At 44.6% G+C, this 12,537-nt stretch overlaps 1 protein-coding gene across 1 annotated transcript in view; it reads right to left on the bottom strand.

The window, feature by feature from the left end:
• Window positions 1-9,305, bottom strand: part of MYO10 (myosin X) — a 208,192-nt gene extending 198,887 nt beyond the window's left edge. Inside the window, exon 1 of the mRNA XM_067467535.1 lies at window positions 8,675-9,305. Coding sequence (XP_067323636.1) covers window positions 8,675-8,701 — 27 coding nt within the window. The 5' untranslated portion in view covers window positions 8,702-9,305. The remainder of the gene's footprint in view (window positions 1-8,674) is intronic.
• Between the last annotated feature and the right edge of the window lie 3,232 nt (window positions 9,306-12,537).

The raw sequence follows: 12,537 nt of genomic DNA, 5'->3' as shown, positions 1-12,537 counted from the left end.
GTACCTAAAGTACTTTTTAAAGAAGTGTTCTAAATCTCTGAGTTTAAGGCTGCCAAAAGACTCTCATATAAAGCCAGGGCTATTTAACTTACTGAAAGAAATTAGGAAAAGTTGTATGGGGTACAGAACAGCAAATCAATTGTGAACAGGATGTGCTTGGTCTTTTCTTTATCAAAGCAACATAAAACACTGAATGTTTGGTGTTTTACTTCTGAAGCCCTAATAGAATTCACTAGGATGACAATACAAGGCAGGCAATTATTTGCTCCTAAAGTCTGAATCAGTAGCCATGTTGGGGTCAGCTTCCCAAGCTAAAGATAGTATTCCTACACACAAGAGTCAGTTAGCAAGACTGACTCTTGTGTGTGACATGTTTATGAAATGTACACAAGACATCTTCTTAGGTAACCATTAAGGGAACTGCATTTACGCTGTTTGGACAGTGCTGCTCTGAAATCCAGTGCCTTCCTTGCTATCTTCTAGTTTGAAGAAACAAAAAATGTTTATACTCAGCAGTAGGACTTTGGATACTGATCAAAGGCAAAGCACTATCCACACGTAGAAAGATCTTTAAATGAACAGCAAGTGTTGGAAGGCCAAAAGATTTTAGCTGACATCAAAGTCACACTCAGAAACCATAAATCAACATTTACCTTTGAAAGGCTACCGCACTTTGCCTCAGGTGAGTCATTTTCATTAGTGCAAAAATATTCCTGAGCTCCATATCTCTCTTACAAGCACCTGCCCTATAAGTGAGTACAAAGGCTCCCAGATTCAGATGAAAGATCACAGACAGAAGAACTCCTAGGATTCAGCTTTTATTTTTATGTCTTCTTAATACTAGGAACAGCCACACCAGTAGCCTCACTTTATGGAACTCTGAAAGTTCTGGGACAGTGGTTCTCAACCTGTGGGTCGCCAGATGTTCTGGCCTTCAACTCCCAGAAATCCTTACAAATGGTAAACTGGCTAGGATTTCTGGGAGTTGTAGGCCAAAACATCTGGGGACCTACAGGTTGAGAACCACTATTCTAGGAGATTTTTTTCAAGGCTTGGACACAGTAAATTAGGCAGAAAATATCTTAGAAAACTCTGTAATGTTATTCCTCCTACACCTTTAAGTTGCTGAGCACCATGTAAGGAACTATGAGAACAATTCAATGAAAGATGTGTACTTTTAAGTCTCTTGATGTCGAAGTACATGTTTGAATCCATCATACTGAAATGGCTGAGAAAAGTTATTATCTTTGAATAGACTGTGCCATGTGGGTGGGTGAATGCATGTGTGCCCACACACGGAGGGACAAAAAGACAGGAATGTGAACATATGTGACAGTTATGGTGTGACATAGTGTCAACAAACATGAGTTGTGGGCCTAGGAGACTGCAGGTCAGTTCTCAGTCATTAACATGATTGTGGCCTTAGGCAAGCCTTTGTTCTCTCAACTTTAGTGCCTGCTCTGTAATATAGGGGAAAAAATATGGTCCTTTTTGCAGGACTTTGAGATAGCTGTTGTAAAGCATTTTGAACATTAAAATAACTTCACATTTGTTAATAACATACTACTTTACATCTTAGCATCTATGTTTTTATTTGAAAGAAAAATTACTTTCTCATCAATCTTTGTTTCCACAACAAGCCAAATTTTTCAAAATCCTATTATCACAGGGACAGGAAGTGGCACATACAGCAAAATGAACACCACTTGGATGTTAACCCTTCCCTGTGCTATCCAAAAATAGATAAACAGATAGCTGGAGTTACATTACAAAATGTATTTGTTCCTATTTACATAAAAATTCAACTTAAGAACAAACCTACAGAACCTATCTTGCTCATAACTTGGGGTCTGCTTGTTTGAAATTCTCAGAGTATAGTATAGTAAAGTTAAAAAGATCACACACTTCATTAAAAAAAATCCTTCTGCCGCTGCCATATAAAAGCTGAAGGAGTGAAGGAGCCTGCCTATAGAAATAGATCTTTGTCCATCAGTGAAAAGTTAGAGGAAGATCCCCACTCCACCCCAACAGAAGGAAATTCTACATTCTGGGAGCAGAGAGAAATAGTAGTAGAAGACAAAAAGTGAAATCAAAAGGGACAACTTAGAGTAGGCCATGCATGTCTTGAGTAGGGATGCATGTCTTGAAAAACAATTAGGTTTTTAAAAGCAAAGGTTGGGTTTTGCAAGGAAGGAAGAAAGGGTGGAGATGAAACTGCCAGGTAGACGGTGACATTTCCTGTAACCTTAGGCCATGATGACTCAACTGGAAATGCGTGAAGCAATGATTAAACATCTATACGCTTTCATAATTCTCAATTCATCTTGCATTTACTCTACATCTTTCATTTCAGGATAAACCACACCTGAAAAATATGTACACTACACATACAGTCCCAGGTCTCGGCGGTGACCAGGGGAGAATTTGCACAGCTCAGGCTCGTGCGCCAGCTGCGCCCGTATCTTGCGAAGTCTGACTTGGCCACGGTGGTACACGCTCTTGTCACATCCCGCCTAGACTACTGCAACGCTCTCTACGTGGGGCTGCCCCTGAAGACGGCCCGGAAGCTGCAACTAGTCCAACGCGCGGCAGCCATGATTCTAACAGGAGCGGAGCGCAGGGAGCACACAACCCCCCTGTTGCACCAGCTCCACTGGCTGCCGATTTGCTACCGGGCCCAATTCAAGGTGTTGGTACTGGCCTATAAAGCCCTAAACGGTTCCGGCCCAAGATACCTAGCTGACCGCATCTCGGCCTATGAACCCACCCGGACTTTGAGATCTTCCAGGGAGGCCCTGCTCTCGATCCCGCCAGCCTCTCAAACACGGTTGGCGGGGACGAGAGATAGGGCCTTCTTGGTGGTGGCTCCTCGGCTGTGGAACACCCTTCCTGTAGATGTTAGGCTGGCACCATCTCTCATGACATTCCGTAGAAAGTTGAAGACCTGGATGTTTGTGCAGGCGTTTGAGTAATTCAGGGCAATTCTGGTAATTTGAACATAGGAACGGAACAATGGACGTCGAATTTGGATCACGCTTGGATGATGAGGCGATCGGGGGTGGGTTTTGTGATAACTGTGTATTGATGTTTGTTTATTAGCTAGTAATGGAAATGTGTAATCTAACTGTTATGGTATATTAATTATTGCTGTTTTTATTGTCTTTGTTGTTTGCTGTCTGGAAACCGCTGTGAGTCGCCCTCGGGCTTGAGATACAGTGGTATACAAGAATAGTAAGTAAGTAAATAAATAAATATACAATATAATAACAAACTTGTAGTTACAAATACAAATTGCAACTGCTCCAAATTGAGAGAAAAATTGTAATTTTCCTGGTTGGGGACATATGGAAGAACAGGTGATTTACTGAAGGCATGTATTGAAGGTGACAAGGTTTGCAAAAGTCTGGACCTTTAAGTGACGAATCCGGTCTCACCTGGCCACAGTTGTCCTTATCTTTGTAACTACTCAGCTACTCAAACAGAACTGTTGTTCAAATAACTGGAAAATCTCCTGCTTATTCAAATGCAAAAGTCAGTTGTTCCATAATAAATGAACTCTGAACAAGGAAGGCCAAGAAAGTAGCTAGCAGTATAGGGATATATCTCATCTTCTCACATACAGAAGCATGTTACACATTCAGAAAGGTGGGATGTTATGTACTCCTTTGTCCTAGAAAGTAAGCATGTTGCAAATTTATGCAATGCTTTTGATATGAAACAACAACACCAACAATAGCAGCATGTTAGAGAGGATGTTTTCCCCCTGGCATGCTAGCTTTCTACAGACATGAAAGGTTAGTGGTTCAAATTCAGGGAGTGGGGTGAGCTCCCACTGTTAGGCCCAGCTTCTGCCAACCTAGCAGTTTGAAAACATGCAAATGTGAGTAGATCAATAGGTACTGCTTCGGTGGGAAGGTAACAGCGCTCCATGCAGTCATGCTGGGCACACGACCTTGGAGGTGTCTACGGACAACACCGGCTCTTCACCTTAGAAATGGAGATGAGCATCAACTAGCAGAGTTGGATTCGACTAGACTTAATGTCAGGGGAAACCTTTACTTTTTTAGCACTCATGCTTTCTGAATTCAGACACCTCCTGCCAGCTATATCTGAACATACCATATCATTTCTAAAGATACCATTCAGTTCAAAGTTCAAAGAAAACTAAAATAGCCTTATTTGGTATGAAATGTAAAATCTTCAATAAAGGACACACATTTATTGTATGATGTTAACTGAAATGCCCGGTACATTACTAGTTGAAAGATAACATAAAAAATGCTTTAAATTAACAACAAGAATAATTTAAAAACAACTTGTTGTCATGGACTAGACAGAAACACTGGGTCTACATCCTTTAAGCAGGACTTATCCAACCTCCAAAATGGTTTTGATAATACCTTAAATACTTTGTCTATTTCTTAAATATGTTTTCTCTTCAGATCGTATAATATGTTTTAAATCAAAAAAATCATCTTAATATTAACTTACATGTACTGACTAAATTCAAAACTGTTGTTTCTGAATTTGTTTTAAAATTGCTGTCCATCATTTTGGATCAACCTTTACCTTACCAATACCATTTATTTAGCTTCCCTGCCCACCCACACCTTCTTAACTTCTTAATGCCTAGCCCTTCCAATGCTGTGGGATCACAAGGCCCCACACCATTGGCTTTTCTGTCAAGGACTAGTAGTGTTTGTAATCCAGGATTTGGAGGACCAACCCATCCCCCAATACCTGGTTGTGCCCAAAGCTGCTTCCTTGAAAGAAAAGCTCTTCCTCTAATTTTACACCTTTTCAAAATAAGACTTTCATTTGAAGCGGAAACAAAGTCACCACACCTGTTCTAGCAATAAATTTGTTTAACCTCTCTCTCTCTCTCTCTCTCTCTCTCTCACACACACACACACACACACACAAACTCAGGTACAAACATAAAAGTCAAAATCAGGTGGAAAAAGGTTGTCAGGCCTGCTCTAGAAGTAAATTTGTTTAATCTCTCTCACACACAAACTCAGGCACACAAGTCAAGAACCAGTCTTGCAATAAGCTTGTCCTTAGTCATAATCATCCACAGCCATAAAACCTGAAAAGAGTACTGACAAAATGTCACATGCTCCACTTATTGAACACTTAATCAGCTGTAAAGACATTGCTCAAGAATATCTACCTCTGCAAGGCTCCTTCAGGCAGCTAGAAACAAAAAAGCTAATGTTTACTTCAGACCTTAACAGAGTGCTATAAATTTCCACTAGTTACACTACCTCATCTTTACAACCAATCATACACCAAAGGAGGAATTATTCACATACCATCTATCCCAGAGACAAGTGACCTTGAGAACAAGTAGGCTTTCAATTCCACTTCTGAAATCTTGATGTTAAAATTCAAACTTCCACAAGATCACAAACCCTCAGGGTAAACCGGTTCTGTTGAGAGATAATTCCTAACTGAGAGTAAGCAAACACATGCACAAACCCAACTTTACATTAAATAGCAGGCAAACTTAAATGTTTTAGGGCATTTTTAGTGTAGCATACCTGTGAACAGTTAAGTACTCAGAGACCATTCTGGCACAGAAAGTCTACTAAAAGTTTGTTTCAAACAGGGGCACAATTCTCTTGCTTTGGTCAGCGGAGCTTCAAGGTGAGTCATTTCAAAACAACAGCAACAAAGGAACCCACGATTCCCAATTTCCGCAAGAATGAATTTATTTGATTGACATCTCCAAAAGGTATTAAGGAATTACTTACAAAACAAATAAAATGTCTCTCATTTCACAACCATACACAATGCACATGAAAAGTGTTTTAAACAAATGCTACGGTTCCGGTACAGGGTTTTCGGGATTGTAGATCGTACCAATGTTTTTGGCGGCTCCTTGTAAGCCGCAATAGAAAAAAGGGGGCAACATCTGGACCGCATTAGACAGCGGACAAGCGAAGACAAAAGAGGAAATGGACCAAAAATGAAAATAAATCCTCGCTCTCTCCTCCACCTCCAGGGACACATCTGTTTCTTCCTTCTGCTCCGCTGGCATTTAAGGAGGCCCTTTTGTGGGACCCCTGCAGAGAGGCATGCCGGTGCCAATCCACAGGAAATCTTTTGCAAGAGGACATTCCAGGTCCTTGTTTTCAAAGGCAGCGCTTCACTTCTGGTTGTGCTCCTAGTGGGCCGAAGCAGAAAGGACACAAAGCGAGAAGAAAGGCTTACTGGCTTTACATGCCAGGTGCTGCCACACAATGGAGGCGGGTCCACACAAAAGGCAGCTCACCTTCAGGATCAAAGGGGATATACAAAGGAAAGACACACACACACACAAAATCACACTCCTCCGCCTCTTTGGGAATCCACATCCCATACTTCAGTTCACTTTAAAGGCTTGGGGGCTGCCTTCCTCCAAAGCCTGGGGGCGTCACCTGCCAATAGGGATGCTCATTCTCCAAACTTCTTGCTTACTTCAAAACCTGTTCCAAACTTCTCATCGCGTGCAGAGCGAGTGAACTTTTCAGGCCAGCTATTCTCTCTGGATAAATTGCCCTTTTGGGAGGCAACAAGTTGCTCCGGATCCCTACCTCCAGGTCTTTAAAGCAGGAGTGGACAGGGCAGTGAGGCCCCTTTCACACTGACACAGAATTCACATTATCAAAGCAAATAATTCACACAATCCATCGCTGATACCAGATGAGACTCCATCCTGGGCACACAGAAGATTGGGCAACCTGGAAGGCGCTGAACAGACTGCACTCTGGCACCACGAGGTGCAGAGCCAACCTTAAGGAATGGGGCCCACAAAGCGGAATCCACATGTGGATGTGAAGAAGAGCAAACCACAGACCACCTACTGCAATGCAACCTGAGTCCTGCCACATGCACAATGGAGGGTCTTCTTATATCAACACCAGAGGCACTCCAAGTGGCCAGCTACTGGTCAAAGGGCATTTAATATAATGCCAAGTTTTTAAACTTTGTTTTTGTTTTTAAATACATTATAACTGTATTCTCATTTCACTTCTGACACGATAAATAAAATCCACACAATCTGCTTTGAACTGGATTATATGAGTTTGCACTGCCATATAATTGAGTTCAAAGCAGATAATCTAGATTTCATATGGCAGTGTAGGCCCCTTCTACACAGCTGTATAAAACCCACACTAAACTGGATTATATGGCCGTGTGGACACAGATAACCCATTTCAAAGCAGATACTGGGCCCTTCTAGACAGGCCCTCCATATCCCAAGTTTTCTGTTTATCCCAGATTATCTGGCAGTGGAGACTCATATAATCAAGGCCCCTTCCACACAGATAAACAAAATCCCTCATTTTCTGCTTTGAACAGGGATATATGGCAGTGTGGACTCAAATAATGCAGTTCAAAGCAGATGTTGTGGGGTTTTCTGCCTTGATATTCTAGATTATAGATTATATAGCTGTGTGGAAGGATCCTGTATTTGCTTTTTGTTGTGGGTACTGAAGACCTTCAACACAGTCATATAACCCAGAATATCAATCCACAATGAGCCCCTGGTGGTGCAGTGGGTTAAACCCCTGTGCGGGCAGGACTGAAGACCAACAGGTTGCAGGTTCGAATCTGGGAAGAAGCGGATGAGCTCCCTCTATCAGCTCCAGCTCCTCATGCAGGGACATGAGAGAAGCCCCCCACAAGGATGATAAAACATCAAAAATCATCCAGGCGTCCCTTGGGCAACATCCTTGCATGTGGCCAATTCTCTCACACCAGAGGCGACTTGCAGTTTCTCAGGTCGCTCCTGACATGACAAAAAAAAATCCACAATGGGTCTTTCCAGACAATCCTATATCCCAGGATCAGATCCCAGGTTTTCTGCTTTAAACTTGGGGCCCTTCCACACAACCATATAACCCAGAAATGGGTTATCTGAGTCCACATTGCCCTATATCTCAATTCAAAGAAGAATGTGGGATTTTATTCTGATGTGTGAATGGGACCTTGATTATATGAGTCCCCACTGACAAATAATCTGGGATAAACAGAAAACCTGGGATCAGATTCTAGGAAATAGAGGATTGTCTGGAAGGGCCCAATATCTGCATTGAAGTGGCTTATCTGTGTCCACACTGCCATATATCCCAGTTCAAAGCAGAGAATGTGGGATTCTATTCTGATGTGTGGAAGAGGCCTTGATTATACGAGTCTCCACTGCCAAATAATCCCAGAAATCCTGGGATCACATCCTGGGATATAGAGGGCCTGTCCAAAATGACCCAGTATCTGCTTTGAACCGGATTATCTGAGTCCTCACCGCCATATATCCCAGTTCAAAGCATAGAATGTGGGATTCTATTCTGATGTGTGAATGGGACCTTGATTATACGAGTCCCCACTGCCAAATAATCCCAGAAATCCTGGGATCAGATCCTGGGATATAGAGGAAGGGCCCAATATCTGCTTTGAAATGGGTTACCTGAGCCCACACTGCCATATAATCCAGTTCAGTGTAAGTTTTACAGTAGTAGAGGCAGGAAGTCAAAGACATGTTGGGAAAGTTATCAAAACATCAAAGTTCTTGAAAGGATAAATTATGGGGGGAGGGGGTGTTTCCAAGCCGTGGATGCTGAACCCGCGGATACGGAGAGCCGCCCCAGCCAATGGTCGCCTGGCGCGTGCCCCCTGCTGCTCCTCTCACCTCCGCGAAGAAGAAGCAGCTGTCCATGGCTGCTGCTGCTGGCGCGCGACCTCCTCCCCTCAGGAAAAGTGCTGCTGCTGTGGCTGCGGGAGGGCGGAGGGGGCCCGGGCCCTCGTCAGGGCCTGGCGGCTGCTTCTGCCCCTCTCTCCGCCACCCTCGCCATCCCGCCCGGCCTGGCTCCCCTTCTCCTCCGGCCAAAGGGCTCCGCAGGCGCTCATTCAGGCGAGCTCGCCCTCTCTCTCCTTTTCCCTCAGCGCCGCATGGCTTCTTCTCCCGTCCTTCCTCCCACACAAGTTTTTGAGGTACTCGACCCGCGCGCGAGACGGGGAAGGTGTGCGCGTGCGTGCCTGCCTGTGTTTCCCTGAGCAGGGAGGGATGGCACGCGCACAGGCTCGCGCCCCCGCCCCGTCCCGTCCGTCCGCCCAAAGAGGGGCTTGGGCTGTTTGGCTCCCTTCCTTTCTCCTGCCTATTTCTGCTGCTGTTGCCGCTGTTCCCCGGAGTCCCCCTGAGAGAGAGTGGCGAAAGCCACGCCCCCTCAGACGCCACAGCCAATCCCAAGCCAGCAGCGCCTCTTTGGAATCCCGAGGCGGGAGGCGCGCGAGCCGCTGCTCTCTTTCTCTCCTCCTCTTTCTCTTAACTTCCAAACAGGTAAAAAAAGTATTAAAAAATTCCAGTAGGCGAAACGTCAGGAGAAATGCCTCTAGAACATGGCCATATAGCCCGAAAAAACCCACAAGAACTGAGGTAAAAAAAAGGCTGAATTTCGGTTGTACAATTGATTCCACACCACTCTTAATGGCCATCCAGCACTATGGGTTGAAATTTGTGGAGGCACCACCAGCACTCTTTAACAGACCGTGTGAAGGCCCCTTCCACACAGAATTATTATTATTATTATTATTATTATTATTATTATTATTACTTTATTTGTACCCCGCTAGCATCTCCCGAAGGATTCGATGCGGCTTACACAGGCCGAAGCCCCAAAACACAATACAACAAAACAATAACTAAAGCAAATTAAAAACAGTTAAGCAGAAAAACAATAACAGTAACAATACAACAAGACACTATTAAAACTAGGCCAGCCAGAGTAGGGGTACAGGATTAAAAGTGCTGATGTGGCAGGAGGTATGTAGGATTATAAAGTAAGTGCAGTGTGCAGTGTGTGGTGATCTTGGTTCTACTAAAGTGCTTCTAGGACTTGGTGCTGGAGGTTCCTAATCTGAAAAGACACGTCGGAACAGCCAGGTTTTCAAATTCTTTCTGAAGACTGCCAATGTAGGGGCCTGTCTGAGATCTTTCGGGAGGGCGTTCCAAAGTCGGGGGGCCACCACAGAAAAGGCCCTGTCTCGCGTCCCCACCAAGCGCGCTTGCAACGCGGGCGGAATCACGAGTAGGGCCTCTCCAGATGACCGGAGTGAGCGTGTGGGTTCGTAGACGGAGATGCGGTCACGCAGGTAGGGTGGTCCCAAACCGTTCAGGGCTTTGTAGGTAAGCACCTGCACCTTAAATTGGGCTCGGAAAATAAACGGCAGCCAGTGGAGCTCCTTAAACAGGAGGGTTGACCTCTCTCTGTAATGAGCCCCGGGTAACATCCTGGCCGCTGCCCATTGGACCAGTTGGAATTTCCGAGCCGTTTTCAAGGGCAGCCCAAAGTAGAGCGCATTGCAGTAATCCAATCTAGAGGTGACCAAGGCATGGACCACCCCGGCCAGATCAGCCTTCGCGAGGTACGGACGCAGCTGGCGCACAAGTCTCAGTTGTACAAAAGCCCTCCCGGACACCGCCGACACCTGAGCCTCAAGAGTGAGCGAGGAGTCCAAGAGGACTCCCAAGCTACGGACCTGTGGCTTCAGGGGGAGTATAACCCCGTCCAACACAGGTAGCCACCCTATACCCCGATCCGGTTTGCGATCGACCAGGAGGATCTCTGTCTTGTCGGGATTGATCTTCAGCTTGTTCGTCCTCATCCAGATAGTCACAGCGGCCAGGCACTCGTCCAACACCCGAGAGGCCTCCTTGGAATTAGGTGGAAAAGAGTAGTAGAGTTGTGTGTCATCTGCGTAGAGATGGCACCCAACTCCAAAACTCTGGATGACCTCTCCCAGCGGTTTCATGTAGATGTTAAAGAGCATGGGAGATAGAATAGAGCCTTGTGGGACCCCACAAGTCAAAGGCCAGGGATCCGAGCAGGCGTCTCCCAGCTTCACCATCTGGGATCGTCCCTCCAGGAAGGACCGGAGCCACGACAGAACCGTGCCGCCGAGACCCATCCCAGAGAGGCGACCCAGAAGGATACCATGATCGATGGTATCGAAAGCCGCTGAGATATCCAAGAGAACCAACAGAGTCACACTCCCCCTGTCCAGAATATCAAAACAGATAATCCACATTATCTGCTTTGAACTGGATTATCTGAGTCCACACTGCCATATAATCCAGTACAAAGCAGAGGATGTGGATTTTATACAGCTGTGTGGAAAGGGCCTAAGACTGCACATCTCTTGACAATCTATTATTATTATTATCCTGGGAAATCATGCTACCTCTCTTTTCTGCCTTGGTCAGACCACCCCTGGAATACTGTGTCCAATTCTACGTACCACAATTGAAGGGAGTTGTTGACAAGCTGGAATGTGACCAGAGGAGGGCAACTAAAATTATCAAGGGTCTGAAGAACATGTCCTATGAGGAGCGGCTTAAAGAGCTGGGCACGTTAAGCCTTCAGAAGAGAAGGCTAAGAGGAGACATGATGGTCATGTTTAAATATGTGAGAGGAAGTCATAGGGAGTAGGGAGCAAGCTTTTTTTTCTGCTGCCCTGGAGTCTAGATGTGGAACAATGGCTTCAAACTGCAGGAATGGAGATTCCATCTGAACATTAGGAAGAACTTCCTGACTATGAGAGCTGTTCAGCAGCGGAACTCTCTGCCCCATAGTGTGGTGGAGGCTCCTAATTTGGAGGCTTTTAAACAGACTGGATGGCCACCTGTCAAGGGTGCTTTGAATGCAATTTTCCTGCTTCTTAACAGGGGGTTGGACTGGATGGCCCACAAGGTCTCTTCCAACTCTATGATTCTATGATTCTATGACTAGTATTATATTGTATTATATTACAGTATTATTAAAATATTATATGTATATATAATATATTACATTATTAGCATAGCACAATATTAATATTATATATTATATTGTACTATACTACTATACTTCAATATTATTAGCAATGCCCAGATGCCCAGACACGCATCAAGGAACATGAAAGGCACTGCAAACTACTCCAGCCAGAGAAATCAGCCATAGCAGAGCATCTGATGAACCAACCTGGACACAGCATATTATTTGAGAACACAGAAGTGCTGGACCACTCTCACAACCACCATGTCAGACACAGAGAGGAGCCATTGAAATCCACAAGCATGTGGACAATTTCAACAGAAAGGAAGAAACCATGAAAATGAACAAAATCTGGCTACCAGTATTAAAAAAACTCAAAAATTACAGCAGCAAAACAACAGAGGGGAAACAAACAGGCACATGAAATCACTCGCAACAAAAGATTCCCCCCAGGCGCTTCCAAGCCATTGAATGCAAATCAAGGTGATCAGCTGAAACATCCACAGCTAGCCCCAGCAAACAAAAGTCCTTTGTCTCACCCTGGTCATTCCACAGATATATAAACCCATTTTCCTAGTTCCAACAGACCTCATTACCTCTGAGGATGCTTGCCATAGATGCAGGCGAAACGTCAGGAGAAAAAATTGCCTCCAGAACATGGCCATATAGCCCAGAAAAACCTACAACAACCCATTATTAGCAATATTGCATGTAATATATATTAGAAGTATTGCACTAGTAC

Source organism: Anolis sagrei, chromosome 4 (assembly GCF_037176765.1).
Source record: "Anolis sagrei isolate rAnoSag1 chromosome 4, rAnoSag1.mat, whole genome shotgun sequence".
Taxonomy (NCBI): Eukaryota; Metazoa; Chordata; class Lepidosauria; order Squamata; family Dactyloidae; genus Anolis; species Anolis sagrei.
Note: the sequence above shows the minus strand (reverse complement) of the source record. Positions and strands in the feature narration are given on the sequence as shown.